At 37.4% G+C, this 20009-nt stretch overlaps 1 protein-coding gene across 1 annotated transcript; it reads left to right on the top strand.

Moving 5' to 3' along the window:
* Window positions 1-656: 656 nt before the first annotated feature.
* LOC102801073 (photoreceptor-specific nuclear receptor-like) lies at window positions 657-18257 on the top strand. The gene is made up of 6 exons (XM_006813954.3): window positions 657-819; window positions 6705-6995; window positions 14290-14599; window positions 15512-15723; window positions 16240-16404; window positions 16862-18257. The coding sequence occupies exons 1-6, from the start codon at window positions 810-812 to the stop codon at window positions 17101-17103; spliced, it is 1230 nt and encodes a 409-aa protein (XP_006814017.2). The 5' UTR covers window positions 657-809; the 3' UTR covers window positions 17104-18257.
* Window positions 18258-20009: the final 1752 nt, after the last annotated feature.

The raw sequence follows: 20009 nt of genomic DNA, 5'->3' as shown, positions 1-20009 counted from the left end.
TAAACAACCTCGCAAAAACTCGTTCCGTCTGTGCATAATCCCAATCCTCTGACAACTGGACAGAAAGACGAGAATTACTAGTTTTTAATGAATATTGACCTAAGTATGGACTCATTTGTAAACAAAAGAGAAAACAACTTAAACTGTGTATTGCTATAATTTGCACGACTGATGCTTAAACACGTATAGCCAGTGTGGTTCGCTCCCCGGGGCGTGCATTGTTCCCAGTGTCGCTTGTTAAATTGGATCCACTGTTAAGCTAGTAGATATTCTTATATGAGAGAAGCAACTACAAATTGCTTATGCCCGCTGGCTTTGACCTGTAAGTGCGAAACGAGGAGCCACGCCAGAATGTAACTTTTGTTTGAGTTTAGAATAAAGCTTTGGCGGAATAGGTTAACAAAATTGGCACTATTTTTCATCAGTTGAAATTCCGACGCGAAACGATACGGCATTTTACACGGGATCTTAGAGTGTCACCAGGCGGATAGATACGGCTGGATGAAGTGATTGGCTTGCGACCAATCGGAGCGCGCCCTTATTTGAATGACAGGACCCGCACCTGGCCTATTCACATGGTGCACGATAACACACGGTGGACGGGAATATCAAGTCATCATAACGATGAACAAATCACATAATCCGATCATTGCTATACATTTTAACACAACACTGGTACGAACAGAACCGAGTTAGAGAAGGACACGAGCGGAACTCGAGAGAAAAGTCAGTGGCCGATCCCAAGCTCTGCATCACTACACTCCATCAACGAGCATCTAAATTACTCCAAGCGAAAAGCTGACGACAGTATGAATGTTGGTAAGAAGAGGATATTTTCTTAAATTTTCACAAATATTGTTAAGTTAAACATAAATATGCGCGCCGACATTTTAGAAGATTTACTACTCCCTCACTGTCTGTATCTCAAAATGTTACCATTGAGTTCGGCAGATATAGGAATAACTTTTCACGGTGTACTTAAATTGTTCCCCGTGCTTGAAAAAACATCCTTTACTGTGTGAAATTGTGAGCTGTTTTTTTATATTATCAGAAATATATGTGATAATCTTTTCTAACAAATAACCACGACTTTTCTTCAAACTACTAGTCAACATATGTCAATACGTTGTCACGCTGAACGCCGAATTAATGCGCGGTAACGGCGACTGAAGCAATTGTGTTTGCATCGACACCAATATTTATCGTATATTTTGAAAACCCGCCAACAGACATCAAACTTCTAGACTATGATATAACCGTGACGCTTTACTGGTAAACCGCAATACTTCCCATTCATAGACCGCTCAGCTTCGATGCAATTGCGCGGCATTCCTTCGACTAAAGAGCAAAGGCCGCTTCAACCTATCTGATAACATTCCGTATCGTGTCGCATCCGTGACTTATAAATAAGGCGATATCGTACATTATCAAGGAAACAGGGTCGAACACTTGTCGTTTTTCCCACTAAAACATTGTAAACAGCTTTGCATAAAGAGATCTATCATCGTTAACGCGTCGTTCCAACCTGTCCACGAAGTGGTGGCGATCTGAACTAAGACCAGTTCGTGTTGATATTAAGTGGAACGATGTCCCTTTCCCTCTGTGTTTATTTAAATTAAGTTCACAGTGTGTCGTAACTGTTTTATACAATTTTTCATTTGAAATCAGGAAATATAATCATAGATTTCATTTACTGGGACTGCTTATGCTAAATTTACCAAAGCCAGCATGTTTTAGTGTTTGAATGAAGAAATATATATATACTATTAGGTTATTTTCTTTAATTTGTATCATTCGAGTCGCGTGAATCTGCCCTTTCCCTATAGATAACAGTCCGTATACAACAACTGTTTTGTTTTATTGGAATAAGTACTGAGTACACCAATAACAGCAGTAATTTTACATGTTGACAAAAATAAAAATGAAGAATTAAAGTCAATTAAATTCATAGAATAATTATATACCTTTGTATAGAAATTTTAATCATAATGACACCTAGAAGTAAGCTCGTATCTGAGAAGTGATGATCTAAATGATATATTTGCCTCGGTTTGCCAGTATTTGTGGATCAACCTTTTTCCAATCAATATCAAATAATTAATAAATCGCCCGTTTCCACCCTTTTGAGTATAATAGAGAATTTTATCGTAAGTTTTAAGCTTGATCTGTTTGAATGTTTACGTTTTTAGTAATAATGTTCTTGAGTACGCTCCAAACAACTGTAGCTTTTCGACAATTCATAAATCTATGTTCCATTGAATCTATTTCATTTCAAGTGTCACAATACATTATTTTTTTCTCCAGAAATATAGGTATTTATTACATGTGATGATTCTTGGTGAGAATTTCCAATTAAATTAAATTCACTCCTCTTGTTAATGATTTAGTATTGTTTTTCCCTCATTCTTTCAATCGGGAGGTTTGTTTTGACACAATATTTCATAACTGACTATGAAACAATTACATCATTTAATTGAATTCGTATATATAAATTTACTTTTAACATTTATAACATCAAAGTCATTGCAATATTTAACAACTTTGGGTAGGTGTGCATTCTGCACATGAAATTTAAGGGTAGTCTACTGTTTAAAATACAAAGGTTCAGATTGTTTGCCACAGAATGTTATTTTAAACCAAGACCTCGTAACTTAGTAAAAAAGGGTAGGTGTTCTGTCACATACAAGTTCTACTATCTCCCTGTCCAAACAAATTTAATGGAATAGTGTAGTTTCCTCCGATGGTGATAGATATAATAGAATAACGGAATGAGAGACCATCTATCCCTATTTTGTTAAAAAGTCGTATCACCCAAATTGTTCTAAATGTGCTGTGATGTCATGATACTTCGAGCCTTCTAAACTGTAACCTTGTGTAGCTAAATGATTTTTGATGCAATCTTTCCTCAATTTCCAGAAAAACATCAAACACCATCTTTTCTACTCTAGTTAAGACGTGTCCGGGTATGACAATAGTTGACGCGAAGTATAGTAGCTGTGTGATAGTGCCAGGGATTCGGTGATCACAACTCTTCCGTAAACACTAAGGTTCCTCGCTTTATAAATGTTCAAGAATGTTTTCATTTTCGCGAGTTCACATTCCCATACCAATGTTTCACGGTTTTACCGTATACAGCAACTTTACGCTGTGAATGTTGTCGTGTTACGTTGCAATACACCTTTTTTCGTCGCCGCGCGGTAACAAAAACAGAATGCACGGCGCTATTAACAAATGTTGACTCCGGTCACGGTGACCACCAAGTTTTTCTCACACACTCACTCTGTTCACTTTAATCGAATAATTCTGACATTCACAGATCGACAAACATTCTATCGATTTTCCCATTTGTCTCATCAGTTTGTCCCGTTACACTCGACGTTTATTCAACCCCTGGTGCCTTGTTCCGCAAACATTTGAACGTTCAGTAAAGTACTAATTTTCCCTGGGGGCTTACAGTTCATTTTGACAATACAGGTTGCTGCGAGCACAATAACGGTGGTGTGAAAAACTACCTGGCAGTTCTCGTGGATTAGCTGGCCATTCAGTGAATTAAGTGTCAACAACGAGACACTGGCCGTTTAGTATCGCGAGAATTATGTTAAGTTAAGTTCTTAGCGCGTTTGTACAATATTTCAGTCAAATTCGAAAGACTTTCGTTATTATCGGATTCACAGAAATATTATTTTCGCACCATTTACGAGCGCGGTAAAAACTTTCACTTACAATAACACAATTCTCGTGATAAACGGAAAGTGTCTCGTTATTGACACTCACACTGAAACTGATCGGATTTCTTTCGTTTTTAATAGTGTTTTTGTGCATGTCAATTTCTACACATTGAATACACAGTATAGAGTATATGGTGTGACGGTGTAACACCTGTCTTTTTTAACGTACACACAGTAAGGAAAAACCGTGCATTTTGAACGTGACGGGAATGTGACTACATGGCTATTACAAAGACATCGCAATGAACTGCGTGTACGCCCCAAGTCCAGCCTTAACCAACGTATCTCTGCGTCACATTTGTTAGAATCTTAATCTGTGTGACTGGTTGTGACCGACCTAATACTGTAGGTACGTGGCACATCGGACCCATCAGGAGTCTGCGATACTTATTTAGTTTTTACTCCAACAAACTAGTAAAGACCCCAATCTGAAAGCCCATCTCTTACGAGTCCTGACATGAGGAGGAATGCCGCCGATGACATGCCAGCATGGTTTACTCGATTAGTCGTGCTCGGCAGCGTAGAATATTAAAACAACTATAGGCATTTAATAAGAAGTGTATACCCCCAGTTATTTCAGACATGGACATACTAGATATACCTCAGAGGACTGACTTGCAAACAATAACCGCTATGCTACCTCAGTCCCAGTTATTCCCTGATGATATTTAGCGGTGTTTCGCTACCTACTATGCGTAAAAGTGGACTTTTATCACCATTTACTGCGAAACAAACTGGCGGTAACAATTTCACTCATCCGACAAACACTGATTCAAATTACAAGTATTGATCGTTGATTGTTCTGCTAATCGCCCTTGAAATAACAACACATCAAACAGTTTAGTTATATCGACAATGAACTTCTTATTTTTCGCATTTCGTCATTGGGCAATATTCTTGAAATGGCGTGCAAAGAATGTGAGGCTGCCAACGCCAATCACAATTCTCTAATGCCTATCGATTGTTTCATCGCAAAATAAGGGCTGGTTTGTCAAATTGGAAAGAAAAACAGTGAGTATAGAAACTTTTGTGATTGCAGTAATTATTTAACCAATGAGAGGTTGATAATATAGGACTAGTTTCCGAAAGTTACACAAGTGGATGTTCGAAAAATTGTCCTGAGTTCTATTCTGAGTTCGTTACATTATTTATGTTTCCCAGCATAGACAGATTGTACGCTGTTAGCTGAAGTATCGTAGTTTTGAGATTAAATTATGCATTGTGAGACATATATGCATAAACACAAACACGGAGTGGAATATAGCATCTGACAACTATGAATTGTGCATTTAACGTATTCAATAAATGGTGTATTTATCTAACGAGGGCCATGACTTGGTCTCTCCTTGCGGCGAACTTGAACATACATTCAATTTACACACTGATATGTACTCACTCTGACACGACATTAAACAAACATTTCACCTTTTTGACAACTTTCCGATGTCAATAACTGTCACACCCACCTTCTTGAATTTATTCCTGATTTCACTGTAAACAGTTGAAGCTTGTAAACTTTTTGACGTGGAAAAGTATAAACATTTAAGTGAGTGGCGCAGAGAAAGTGTTTGAAAAGAGAAAATCGTTTGACTGTTCAATTGAAATGGACATTATGCTTACGGGGAAAGGATCAAGAATGGAGAGCCTGTAAGTAAACACGAACGCCAGCGTGAATATTCTGAGCACGGTCAGCAGTGTCTTTCTAAATGTCATGCTGAATTCTTGTCTGAAAGCCCCCGGCTGCTGTGACAACAAAATAAACGTGTTCTTTTGATCGCTTCTCCATTTTGCTGCTTATTGGTGTTTTAGAGTCGTTTGACTCGTCCCGTGTTTCACCTGAGCACGCACAAGTTAAACTCTATCGCATGTCCATTCTCGACACTATTTTAATTCAATTTTGTGATCAAACAACACGGTTGGGGACTTAATTTACCTCCGCTTTGTACCTATCGATCCCCAGAGACCATGCCTTGCCACCACTTGTTAGGAAGTGTTTTGCCATAACCACATATTCAATGTTCCCCTGTTCAAAAAGATATTTGATCGGCACTGTAGGCGACCAGATCAGTTCGCTTTGACATGGCGCTTACACGTTCAATTTTGGGTAAGCTTTGAATATATTTTTTTTCCAGAGAAAACGTTTTCTTTCTTTACTTTTTATATCAATACACTTCGTGGACGAGGCACTATTAAGTTGAGATGCGCATTTGGATAAATCGGATGGGATAAAACGGTTAGACAGTTCTCATGTTTACCGTGACGGATTCTTACTGAATCAAGAAATTTATTTAGTACTTGTTTTAACAGTACTGTCAAAATAAAGCTAGCGGAATGAAGAGGGTGTCGTACGATACTTATCCTAGCAGCGCTTAATTGCAATATTAAAAAATCAAGTTCAAAATAGTGATTGCCGATGATTTTTTGTAACAAAGCCCACTGGCGTATACGGCCAATAATTTTATTATACGTATATACTCAGTTGTTATAAACGTTTTATGGAAAACTGAAATGTCGTAATGAAACGGGGTGTATTAACTACTGAATATTGACACCCGAATTCGTGAAGGTCAATAATTTAAACGTGGCAAGTTCTTAAAAAAGGCGTCTAGGCGGAAATGTTTAGTTTGTTCAAAGTCAAGTGCAATATATATTTTAAGACATGCTTCTGTGCGATCATACAACATACTGGGATATAACGGGTTAGGGTGCGAACACGTCCTCGTGTTAGTTTTGTTGTATTTAGCACTATAAACTTTTATAATTGTCTGTCAATTAAAAATAATTTGATACTATTGTGTGTGTTTTTCTGTTGTATTTTCACTACCCCGGCGTCGTGGAGTAAGATAGATGATAACGCCAACAGCGCGGCCCGCAATAACCAGTTTTATGTGTTCTAAATATTCTACTGTTCAGTTCAGGACAAGTCTCGGAATATATACTCATATCTCGCGTTGTTTCCGTTTGTTGTTTTCTCAGACATCGGACCCCCATGTATGACCTCTCCGACAGCAGCCTCTGGGTCGTCGTCGTCGGCGGGATCCAGGAAACCAGACATACCGTGTCGCGTATGCGGAGACAGAAGTTCCGGCAAACACTACGGCGTGTATAGCTGCGACGGGTGCCGTGGATTCTTCAAACGTAGCGTGCGACGTAATCTGGCGTACGTTTGCAAAGAGAACAACAACTGCATAGTCGACGTGACCAGGCGAAACCAATGCCAGGCTTGCCGTTTCAAGAAATGCCTAGAAGTGCGAATGAACAAGGATGGTGAGTGGGAACTTCACATGTCACTTATATATACCACAATTACACTTATATACACCACAATTACATTTACATATACCACCATCACATTCACATATACCACCATTACATTTACATATACCACCAATACTTTTACATATACCACCATTACATTTATGTATACCACCATTACATGTATACCACCATTACATTTATGTATACCACCATTCCTTTTATATATACCACCATTACATTCATGTATACCACCATTCTTTTTATATATACCACCATTACATTTATATATACCACCATTACATTTGTGTATACCACCATTCCTTTTATATATACCACCATTCCTTTTATATATACCACCACTCCTTTTATATATACCACCATTACTTTTATATATACCACCATTACTTTTATATATACCACCATTACTTTTATGTATACCACCATTACTTTTATATATACCACCATTCCTTTTATATATACCACATTACATTTATATATACCACATTACATTTATATATACCACATTACATTTATGTATACCACCATTCCTTTTATGTATACCACCATTCCTTTTATATATAAGACCATTCCTTTTATATATAAGACCATTCCTTTTATATATACCACCATTCCTTTATATATACCACCATTCCTTTTATATATACCACCATTCCTTTTATATATACCACCATTCCTTTTATATATACCACCATTACTTTTATATATACCACCATTACTTTTATATATACCACCATTACTTTTATATATACCACCATTACTTGTTATATATACCACCATTACTTATATATATATATATATACCACCAATACATTTACATATACCACCATTACTTTTATATATATACCACCATTGCTTATATATATATACCACCATTACTTATATATATATACCACCATTACATTTACATTGCATTTACATGCATCACCTTTATATGTAATATAATCATGTTACATTTACCACAAATACAATTGCATATACACCAGGACATTTAAATATTCTACGTAATTTGGTAAATCTTTGTGTGTGGCAGGTGTGTCTGCACCGTGACGTCTTCGCATCTTCAAATAACCTCCATCAATTCACCTATTATCATTGCACAATAAAATGGCTGTTTTATAACAACCGTTTGACTGTCTATTTAGATAAATGCGAATATGATGATTGTGTAACAAGTAAACACGTGTAATTATGAAAACCACACGGGAAAACCAGTCACGTGACTAAAATCTGTGACTATATTTTGAAGTTCCCCATGTCGTATTGCGACCCACATGCTTCAGTTGTCCAGTTGTCATGGGAACTAACTAACAGCATCTATGTTGTTATCGAATTATAAAAAAAACGCAATTGTAATTTATTTACAAAACAAAATGTTGCAATTACAAGTAAATAATTGTTGTTAACTTCTTGTAATGGAATGCAAATTTGAAAGATAAATCGACATATTACTTGCATATAACAGCATTTTGTTATATGTTTCGCGATCACAATGCGACATCTTCAACGGATGGCGAGAACACGTCAATCATACCCTTGTGATTAGCCTGATTAACCGTGCTCCTACTTGGCACGCTAACCAGTTAGGTCGAGACTATCCACGATCACCAAAGTACGCTACTTTCATTACTTGGGCAAATGTTAAGTATTATATTGAGTCATGAACGATGACTGTATAAAGTATGAAAAAAATAGTCCAGAAGAAGCTCCTTTAAACACTCGATATTTTGGTCTGTGGTGAAATTCGTGACTAAATTGCACGACCGACAATGTAGCAATGACTATTCAGGATGTGCACGGTTGGAATGTAAGGCACGATTATTAAGGCAAAATATTTTGAATATGTACATACTCTTTTGTGTATCAAATCTATATCTAATTTGGTTAGTTTCAGATTTAATCGGACCCGGAAATCAAATAGTATTAGTTTATGTATTCATTAGGTGTTTTAATCAATGGGTTTATAGCGCCACTGTTGTCGTGCAGCACTTCGGAAATTATGTCTTCAAACAGTGTATGTTGCACGCGCTCTACACGTCACAGAGAACCCGCATCTAGCACTACGCATAGCGATGTCTGTGCTGTTTTAATAAGTGAAAGCTAATCAGTTCATAATTTTTTAAATTGCCGCAACACCGGGGAATTTGGGATAAAAATAACATACTTTAAGGTAAAATATGCTAAAACTAATTTGGAAATATACATCGAATCGAATCTCGGGTCACATTCTGACTCGGAATGGACAAGTTTGCAAAGTTTGAAGAGTGGGTCGTGCATCAAACCCATAAAATAAAATTATATTTTTTATTTGAGAAGCAGATCACTCAACAGTGCGACTTTCCGTTTTCAAGATTGTGAAATTCTTCGTTTTTATGCAGTATTTTTATCAAGTAAAATTATGTTTATTGAAGTTACTTTTCATAAATGAGTTGTTGAACATAACAAAATAGTTTAAAATTGTATTCAGCTCATTTCAGTCATCCAGCTTCTTTCAGAAAATTATCTTATTTTCTGAAATATTGTGTAATCGATAATTATAAAAATTACCCTATCTAAATAAGTTTTTTCCGTTGTTTCTCCCAGAAAAACGGAAGAAATTCACAATGTCGAAATCGGAAAGTTATTATCGTAGTGTTACTCGTTTTCCAACCCCTCCGTTGCCACCACCACGAACTTATTTTACTCGAAGGAGAAGCATTTATTTTGAATAAAGTTACATAATATTGCGCTATGATGTCATAAAAACACGCCATGTCAGCCAATTATTTGTTTTGCAGATTCGCTGATAGTGTTCGTCAAAACATAACGGGTTACAAATTGGCAAACCATCGCGGGGCACTCGCCTGAACTATGGGCACCCATCCTTGAACGCAGTCTTTCAATTTCCTCCCTAAGCGCTTTTTGTTTAACTAAACAACACCCCTTTTTGCGATGTATACAACGCAGAGGTAATGAGATACTTCGTTTACTGTACTTTGATTTTATAGCTTCAATTAGTTTCAAGGGACGCATTTCAATCATATACCTCCTGGCTTTTCCGGATTTTGTTCTCAAAGACGAATCTATGTATTTTAGACGAGCAATATAAACCGTAAACGCATTTTATGTCATCCCTAAATGGTTACCTCAGTGTTCGGATGATTGTATGCGAAGGGTAAGAGTGGTTTCAACACTTCCTCGTTTCATTTTTTCTGTGTTTTTTTTCTTCTTCTTTTCGCTATCCCCTTTTTTATGTAAATGTTGACTACACAAAGACCCCGGATGTCATGAGAATCGTCCTCAACGTGTTGCAGGTTGTGACTTTGTCTGCGACATTGATCTGTATCTGCTCGGCTCCCATAGTGTTGTGTGCAGAGCAGATAATAATGTCCACCGTCCGACGTTGCGCAGAACGGGCTTCGTATTTCCCTGGCTGTGTCTATATTGATCGATCTTTGGGGTCAAAAGGGTCCATGCGTAAAGCACACATCAGCTACTCTTTCCTTGTCACGTGGTCTCTTCCCACAACACATGTTGGCTCTCACGAGGTAAATGCACGAACATGTGTAACATCATGCGGCATGCTGAAATTTGTGCGTAAACGTGCTTGTTTTTTCTCGAATTTGATTATTATAAGTAATAACAAATATTTGACGCAATGTGGCCGACATTCGTGCCAAATAGAGCCATCTTATCTGCATTATCAATATAAAGCTGTGTACCGAATTACGCTATGCACGTTCATGGGCCGACACAAATACGGTCTCTGTAGATCGCGTTTCTCTTCATCTTTTGTACAAGCAAGCCAAACACTTGACTAGCATATCCGTACGTGGATCGAACTCCCGACCAATACAAAAGTTAATCGAGGACATTTGAAGAGCGATTTATCATAATTACGAAACGAGAAATTTATAAATGCTCGACAAATACTATTAACTCAATGACTCCTTGTTGTTCGTCTGTTGAAGTCTCGTGCGTAAATTTATTGTAACAATAAAGTCGTCTATAAGTCATGAGACCAATATAATTCATTATAAAGCGATCGATCTGTAATGTTGTCATTAATCACTGAGACATCGACTAGTAATGGCTCATTCGGGAGCGGCAGGGGGCGGGTATCACGCATCGCCCAGGCAAGTGGTGGGGAGTGCGTGTAACGTTGTATCCTGTCATAGCATTACATTCCGAATAATAACGAACAAATACGAACAAACATGATAATTGTAGAGCCAGAAAATACCAGATAAACAAGGTAATTGCGATATTAAAACTAACAAGAGCAACCCTATTAGAAACCTTAGAGAGCAGGTTCTACAGTTCAAATTATGTTTCCTTACTCAAATTTCTGAGCAAGATTTTCAAAATACTCGTTTCTACAGCTAATTATTCTGATTTTATTATTGTACGTCAGTTGTCTCTTGCTGAATTATGACGCGCTCCAAATTTCAGCGTTTTTCAAAATAGCGACGCTTTCAAAAGTCATGAGATATATCCAAGAGTATACTCATAAAAGTTGCAAAGCAGTCGCACAAATAAAGTAATTTATCATTTTCATTTTCATCAAGAACAATGCAGCGATATCACTCGCGTGCGCATCAGCGCAATTTTCGAGACCCTGCAATATGATAAGTCAATTGCCTCAAGTGAAGATACCATATATAATGGAAAAACAAAAAAAAACACACTATAATGGTTATTTGCAGTATATAATGTTTCAATTTTCCGTCCAAAGTTCTAACAATAAATGCAATCGAACTCCAAAACGCGAGCGGACAGAGGCTTTTGAAGTATTGTGTACACGCGTGTCTGACGTGATATCGACTTGCTGGCTTCGGCAAAGAAACCGTGAACAAAAGATACTACGCAGAGTGGTGTTTGATGGGAAACGGTCATTAGGATGCGTAACAATACTATCGCGAGGTGTTTGTGCTAAGGTCAATACACATGAAGGGGCGCCTAATCGACTGTAATTAATATCTGCAAAGGCTATAATCAAACGCTTAACCAATCAGCTTGCGTGTTACCAAACAATTAACCAATCAACTCGCATATTATAAAAATATCCAAGAATCAGGTCCCATGGTACAAACTATTAACCAATTAACTAGCGTGTTATATAAATAGTCAGCTCGCGAGTTAACAAATAACTAACCAATAAACCCGGGTGTAGTTAACTACAACTATCAAACAAGCTCGCGTATGAACAACTATCTAATGTTTAACGAGGTCATGTCAACACTTGTTTATTCATTGAAGTGTTTCCTTGCTATTAGGTTACCGTAAACCTCTAGAATTTCAAATTTCAGTTTTTGGCAAGACCCATCTAGAACGTCTATACATATTACCAATTACGCAATGTATAGTCTCGCGGTATGTAATGCGTATCCGAGATTATTCAAAAACATGTATTTGTTTTCACCGGAAGAAAAAAATCAATAGCTCATATCGTATATAAAATAATTCATACACGAAAATATGGTAATTGGCGATTGGTGAAATATTACGGGAATGCGCACGCTCTCTGGTTATTGCTACGTTCACTGACTGGCTTCCAAATATCGCGTTGCCGCGGTTTCCGAGATAAACACAATAGTAATCAACAATATCAACTCACTGTGAATGTCTCTTTGAGTATCATGTAAATCAGATTTACGGGTAACATATATTTTGACAACATGTCACGCAATTAAAATTTAAATTCCAAACAACATGAAATGTGTCTTCCTGTCACGTCACACTGTGCTAGTTACTAGTCGTGTTTATAACGACAGATTCATGCGAACGTTCACCGTACAATTATTGCCCGCTACCTTCGCCAATCATCAATTATCATCAGACTATGAGTCACTCCTCAGTATGTATCGCGGTTTCGGAGCTAATCTGCACTGTCTCGGAAGGTTGTAAATGATTAGCTAGTTTGAATTTGCATAACAATACTGACAATGAACGTGCATTCAACGCCACAAGTTTTTTTGTTTTTTTAGCCAATCAGAATTCATCTTCCGAGCCAGTGCAGATCAGCCGGGGTTTCGGTGTCGATCACGTGACTTTCAAACTTCTGGGGTCGGCACATTGGTGTTCTAACGTTCAATTACGTTGGCCCAGTCCTGACAATGATAACTTTCTTTAAGGAATATTTTTTTTGAAATCATTGGCTTTGAGGAGTAATTTCACGTCGGGCCAAGATTCAATAATAATTATTTTAAAGCGGGAAGGTCGTCACCTGCGCATGCGCGGGAATTGAGTCCCAAGCGACGATAACAACAAACGCTAAAAACGCAATGGCTTATGGGATTCTTGTTTGTAAACAGTGATAGGGTGTTTAAAATCGTGCATAGGGTGAATACGCGTACTAGAGGTCACACGCGTACGTATTGCGTGATCGTAGAATTAAAGGTGGACTTTGTTTTTATGCAAATGAGACGATAACGAGAACTTATATGGTTCTCACGCGAAACAATCATCATCAATAATACCCTATGCACTTAATAATTTCCAATGGCACTCTGAAAAAAAGTGTTTATAATAAAGTGGGACATTTCCGATATTTACGACACAGTTATGGCAAATTTGACGTGAACAAAAAAACAGCGCCAGTCGTGTAGAAAGAATTCATAGTGTTAGACTTGGATGATGGAGACCCGGGTGTGTTTACTTGGTGCCCTCGATGAACTGGGCAAACATCACCTGACAAAGGTGGTCTATAAACAGGTGTGACCGGTTAAACGTTTCCCTCGCTTAAAAATTTTCTATGTACAATTCATCGACGCTCTTTATATCATTGCGTGAATGAAATCATGCTCCCTCGCAAATGACTGGTAGATTTACCTCATAACTGATTATGATTAACGATCGACTAAAGTTACAAACTTCGCTGATAATTTAATGAGTGTTCGATCATAGCCCATGTCTAGACACCATGCTTAATTTTGACTATCTTCAAATAAAGTTATTTATGTACATAAAAGAATTGAATACAATCAAAATTCCAGATTATCAATAATATACATTTAAATTGAATCATTTAGTCCGCAAAAATAAAACTTAAAATATTTCTTTCCTTGTTAAGTATTATATTGCTAAAAATAAAGACTTCGTTATCAAGTGTGTTTTTTTTATCACGCATCGCCTTTAATGGTATTGTCATTGACCCTTGCCATTGACCTAACATTACAAAATGATATTTTGATATTCAAAATATGTGTACAATGGTAGATAAAACACTTCATAATTAATAAAACATTTTTTTTTACTATCTCATATAATCGGGCCTTTTGATCATTTTCGTATTTTTGATTCACAGCAGTACAACACGAGAGAGCTCCACGATGCTACCAGTACAAACGAGAAAGCCCACTCGGCATGAAGAGAGAAGGCTCTCCGGAAGTCGTCGTGGCGGTGTCGGGAATCAACGGCTTCCACCATGACGAGGACAAGTCGAGCTTCCGACCGGTGCACCCTACAGAATTCAATCGGGGTGGGGTGGTGTTCTTTTCGAACCCATTTCTCAGTAGTTTGTTAGACGCCGAACCACGGCACGGCACCAGAGATTTAGTACACCACGAACATCATGTGCAAATCAAGGAAAACAGACATAAACTAGAACATGGTAAGTTTTTTTACATAGGTGAAGTCTGACGTATCACCCCCAGATTCCTAATGATAACGAGCATAACCACGCATGCGTAGAGGGAGAGGGTCGTGATGATATATATTTCAAAACATAATCGCTAGTCAGTCAGCTGACTGTGCACCTTCGATGCAACCACTTATCCACTCATGGTGTTCATGCGATTATTTGCAATATCGATTAATATACGAATGATGTAATTGTATTCGTCCGAAGAATCAATGGTAATTTCTGTGTAATTCAAGATGCCGCCATCGAGTGAGTTTCGTCGGCACCGCCAGATGTGTATTGTGAAAATCTAAAAAAAAAACGATATATGGCTATTTGCACAAGCTAAATTAAAAGTCAAAGCATATTGACACGCCCACATAACTTTAGGAAGATTGAGTCTGAAAGAGGCATGGTTACGCGAAGCCTGGATGTGTAGTCTGTCTATTAATTATGAAATATGCATTTCTTATAAGCAGCGCCCTCTAGCGACATAGCGCGCCTGTTGCGTAAATGCTCGCAGCTTCGATATTTGTGTTTAGATGTGGTCGTCCGTCCATGAAATTAATGTTTTTGAGACACTTGCCAGAATATGACGAACGACTCTATGACCAAAACAAAGTTGTACAGGTATATTTTAATGACACGCTGCTTACGCCCATCTGTACACCACTTTGATGTCGCAGACACATTTCGTCGCAGGAGGGTGCCACATATTAGAAATATGTCCTGTACATTGAGTGATGCACCCTTTTCTTGGGTGAGTGTGTCTAAATCTGCTTGTACTCTTTTCCAGCAAGCTGGGCGGACATTTTTTAATAATTCTCGGTTCGTTCATAGTTCACGGTCTATATGTACAATACATATACATGTATGTTTTAATTACAGAAAATGAGGGGCACCCTAGCCACTTGGTGAGCGAGTCGCCGGTCTACCACACTGCCCTGGAGAGTGTCCACGAAACAGCAGCTAGGCTTCTTTTCATGACAGTTAAGTGGGCTAGAAATATCCCATCATTCCTAACACTGCCATTCCGAGACCAGGCGATTCTATTAGAGGAGGGGTGGAACGAGTTATTTCTTCTTAGTGCTGCTCAATGGGCGATACCACTTGAATTAGGTAAGAATTCATTAATATAATTAAAAGCAAACAAACTAATAAATAATAATGCTAATCGATATTCAGATTTTATTTTATTATAAACTATGTATTTTATTTTCGTATATAACGTGTGTAAAATAATATGGCGCTTTAATTCCTAGCATGCAGTGCGACAATGACAAAAATGGGGGACAATTTCAGTCGTGTAGTTGAGAACAAACGCGATCTCTCAACTACGCAAGCGCACCTTTCAATTTGGATTTCTAACAACGCATTATGTTTGAAGATCACTTCCACATTTTCGTTCTGATCATTGCAGTGGTTTAAAAAAAACGTTGTCCTCTCTTCGCGATAAAATAATATTACGTGACTCGTCAAACCAAAGTCCATAATTGGTTAGTTACATCATTGTATACGACTTGATTACACTCAAGATATTTCCTCGTTGCATCGATTTGTGCTTGTCTCGTGCATTCTGATATCACGTATTAGCATAATACCTTCACTAACCAACTTATCTTGTCTGTTTCCAAGGGTCATTGCTGTCAGCGATATCAGCTCACCCGAATAACGGAGACAAGATGCCATGTTTGATGGCTGACATCCGTACACTTCAGGACACGATGTCACGTTTCAACGCAATGCAGGTCGATGCCACGGAATACGCTTGTCTAAAGGCTGTTGTTCTTTTCAAACCAGGTAGGCGTGCTTTTATTTTCATGGTACTATTTGCGGTTTCCAATGTCAATAAACCTTGGTCCCCCCGGAGGAGTTGTATGACATGTAATTCCCCAAACGGGTACCCTTTCCGAGAGAAATCTGTAAACAGTCCTTTTTTTGTGGAAAATATTCACTAACCTATAGGTCTCTTTCTGCGAAAAAAGTTCCTAAAACATAGGTCAAATTTCTATTTTGGAGATAATTCTCGACGTAAATTACGTAACTTTTGAAAAAACGATAAATTGCACATATACTGAGTATACGATGTGAGTTACTGTGTCCTCACCGGCAGTCACAGACTCGGACGTAAACTACTAGTCCGCCAGCAAGTGACGGGACTCAAAAAGTATGACAGACGAATGTTCTTGTTACATTTTCTGATTCAAATGCCACCTCTCTCGACTAATCGCTTGTTTGGTATTTTTGTTTGTTTTAGAAACGAGAGGTCTGCGTGAAATGGTACAAGTGGAAACGCTCCAGGATCAGGCACAGTTGATGCTCGGCGAATATACACACGCCCGGTTTCCATCGCAACGCGTCAGATTCGGTAGATTACTCCTACTTTTACCGGCATTGAAAGCCGTCAGCGCCAGAGCCATCGAAGAAATTTTCTTCCGAAGAACCATCGGCAGCATCCCAATCGAGAGACTATTGTGCGATATGTTCAAATCAAGCTAGAATTAACATCCACAGACTTATGGATGGACTGTATATTTGAATATTCAATAATCTCATTTCAGACGTATTGACCAATCATGGCACATAATCTGGATATTATGTGTTACAATATCGACAACAGAATGAGAACAATATATTGCTACGGGGGTTGCGAGCTCCCGGCAAGTTGGAGTGATTTTATTTTAAATTTGTGTATATATAGGCAAATCGGTGTCACGTGATATACGTGTCAGAGTACATCATCAAATCCGCCATTTTGTTTATCCTCACACGTGACTAGTCGTGTTATAATAACTAAATAGTCTTTCAAATATGTGACTGTGTATACGACTACGATAATAATGTACAGCACAATGTCAACATTTTTATATCACTGGGTTTTATTTAGATTTAATCACGGTAATTTAATCCATATGAATTACGGGTGTTGTTACGTATTCCCTTAACTCAACTGTTTGAGGTCATGATGAAGTGACAAGATTTTAACCTTGAGGTGTTCTCATTCGACATTTGCAACAACAAAAATGCAAAACCACTATTTAATATGACGATATGAATATACAAGGTGACATGTTGGATTTATTTGTAGCTTGATATCTGGTATGTGAGTAGGTATGGCCACTACGTACACTTGACAGTCCTGTCATAATAGTGAAAAATATGACAATGGGTGTGTTGGTGATTGGTTGATACTTCATCTATTCCAACAGTAGCAGTTGCCCTGGGACCACTCTGCCCGACAGAGAATAACATATCTATCTGGCGTGTGTAATTATTTTATGAAAGTACGAACGATCCACAGTTGTGTGATTATTGTATTCGATAACAATCACCGCAAATGAAATGTACATCATAGATAGGGATGTACTTCATACACTGAATGAACAATGTGACACGGTCCACACAGCAGTATGAACATGCGTCTTTGATATTATTACTTTATTGCGGTTTGTGGCTGTGCCTGTGAACGTGACTACTTTGAAAGTTACCGTGAATTTCAAATATCGGACGCTCACTTTGTTTTTAGTCAAATGAAGTAACAAAGTTTAGATTATAGAATGTAACCATTTAATCTGTAAATAATTTGTCGACTTGTTAAAAAAAGTTATTCCCAATTATTTAGAAATAAATAAAAAGTTATTGTGTAAGATAAATCGCATTTTTTGTGTAAATAATAAAACGGACAGCTGGATACATGATGAGTTGTCGCGTCACGTGACATGTGTTTGAGTACGTCATCACCATCGGCCATATTGTCCATCCTCGTTCATCGGCTAGTTGTAATCTCCCAATTATTCTTCAGTTATAATGGCTCAGTTTGTGCAGATAATTGTCATTCTAGAAAATGAAAATAAATCCTATTTTTTCATATCTCTCAACCTCTGTAACCAACGGAAACTTACAACGGTCCAATTTAAGGTACTAGTGGAAGCTTTTTTCAGAAGTTGGTCATGAATCGCAAGACATTTTTTATTGGTTTATTATATACAATCATAAAGGTTTTTCTATGGTTCCTAAAAATTGTTCGTTTGTGTGTTACAGTGACGTATATTGAGAAACTTGTCATAATTGTTTTTCAAAAATCGATATTTTTAGAACAATTCCATCATGATAGTCTAAGAACGCAATGTTAAATTTTTTTAAACTTGAAATAATTCAGGATAACAAAAATTACCCTGTCACTCACAATATATGATTTTCTTTCAGCTTATGTCACCAGCCTACAATTAGAGATGTAATGACATACTATTCCTGCCATAGCTGCCTATGGTAAATCAGTATAATACACACATTACTGACAAAATGTCCTCTACCCACTAAAATACAACTAACATTTTCATTCAGATCTAGAAAAAATGATAATATTCTATTAAATAGAGTGATTTGGTGTACTCGGAATAAGGTGCATTTAAAGTGATGCGTAATTAACTTTCTGGCAGGACTCATGGTGAAATGTCAAACACTGATGTCATATTGCTTGTGATTTTTTATCGCGTTGGGTGAAGTGACTTCATTTGTTTTAAATAAAATGATATCGCATCTATCAGACTCACTCGGGGCTTGTCGAAAATATATATGGAATAGTTTATTGTTATTATTATTATTAATATAACTATTATTGTATTGTTTATATCGCCTGAGCTTGAATGTAGCAAAACGGGATAAGACCTTGAACGCGAACGTGAGAGGCAACACCACATATTGAATATTGACCAATCACAGTATTGTACCGCTCAAGTTCAGAATCCCCACGAGGTTATATAAGCACTCGATATACTTGACTCAGGGCTCTTCTATGTTATGTTCACATAGTTCGAATAAACCACTAGTTATATATTTGAAGTACGTGTACCATATCTGACCTACTGGACATCCGAGTACGGTTATAAAGAATATTACGTTCAAATATACGACTTACCACTTTAAAATTGACTGTCTAAATTTGATACCAGTTTCATGATTGATATTGGTGACTATAACGAATATATTATTATTATTTCATTCACAACTTTAGTTCATTCCTTGTCCTCATGGGCAGAAACTGTATACAGTACTGGCGAAGAATTGGGCGCCATGTAACCATCATAGCCATGGTCGTCATGTTCATTTAATAGGAGGCGAATTATTAGAAACACTTGGAGAGGCGATGTCAGAAACACTGTGCGAATTGTTCCTTTCTTCACTTTTTTATTTCCATGATGAATTTACTACAGTTTTTTTTATACACTATGTGGAATACTTTTTTTCTCTAAGATTTAGGCGTGCTTTTTTTCTCTTATTCTGTTATGCACAGGAGAGCGCCATCAAATTCGCATAACATAACCGTTTAACATCCAAGCTTCGCATTTTAAATATAATTTCTCATATTTTAAATGCTCATATTTTGAACTTAAATGCTCATATTT

This window comes from Saccoglossus kowalevskii, chromosome 17 (genome assembly GCF_978046115.1).
Source record: "Saccoglossus kowalevskii chromosome 17, keSacKowa6.1, whole genome shotgun sequence".
Classification (NCBI taxonomy): domain Eukaryota; kingdom Metazoa; phylum Hemichordata; class Enteropneusta; family Harrimaniidae; genus Saccoglossus; species Saccoglossus kowalevskii.
Note: the sequence above shows the minus strand (reverse complement) of the source record. Positions and strands in the feature narration are given on the sequence as shown.

Excerpts from the sequence above, each read along its gene's own strand:
- LOC102801073 (XM_006813954.3), top strand. Across the intron at positions 6,996-14,289 it reads AGTGCGAATGAACAAGGATG|CAGTACAACACGAGAGAGCT; the intron begins GTGAGTGGGAAC and ends TTTGATTCACAG. Across the intron at positions 16,405-16,861 it reads TGTTGTTCTTTTCAAACCAG|AAACGAGAGGTCTGCGTGAA; the intron begins GTAGGCGTGCTT and ends TGTTTGTTTTAG.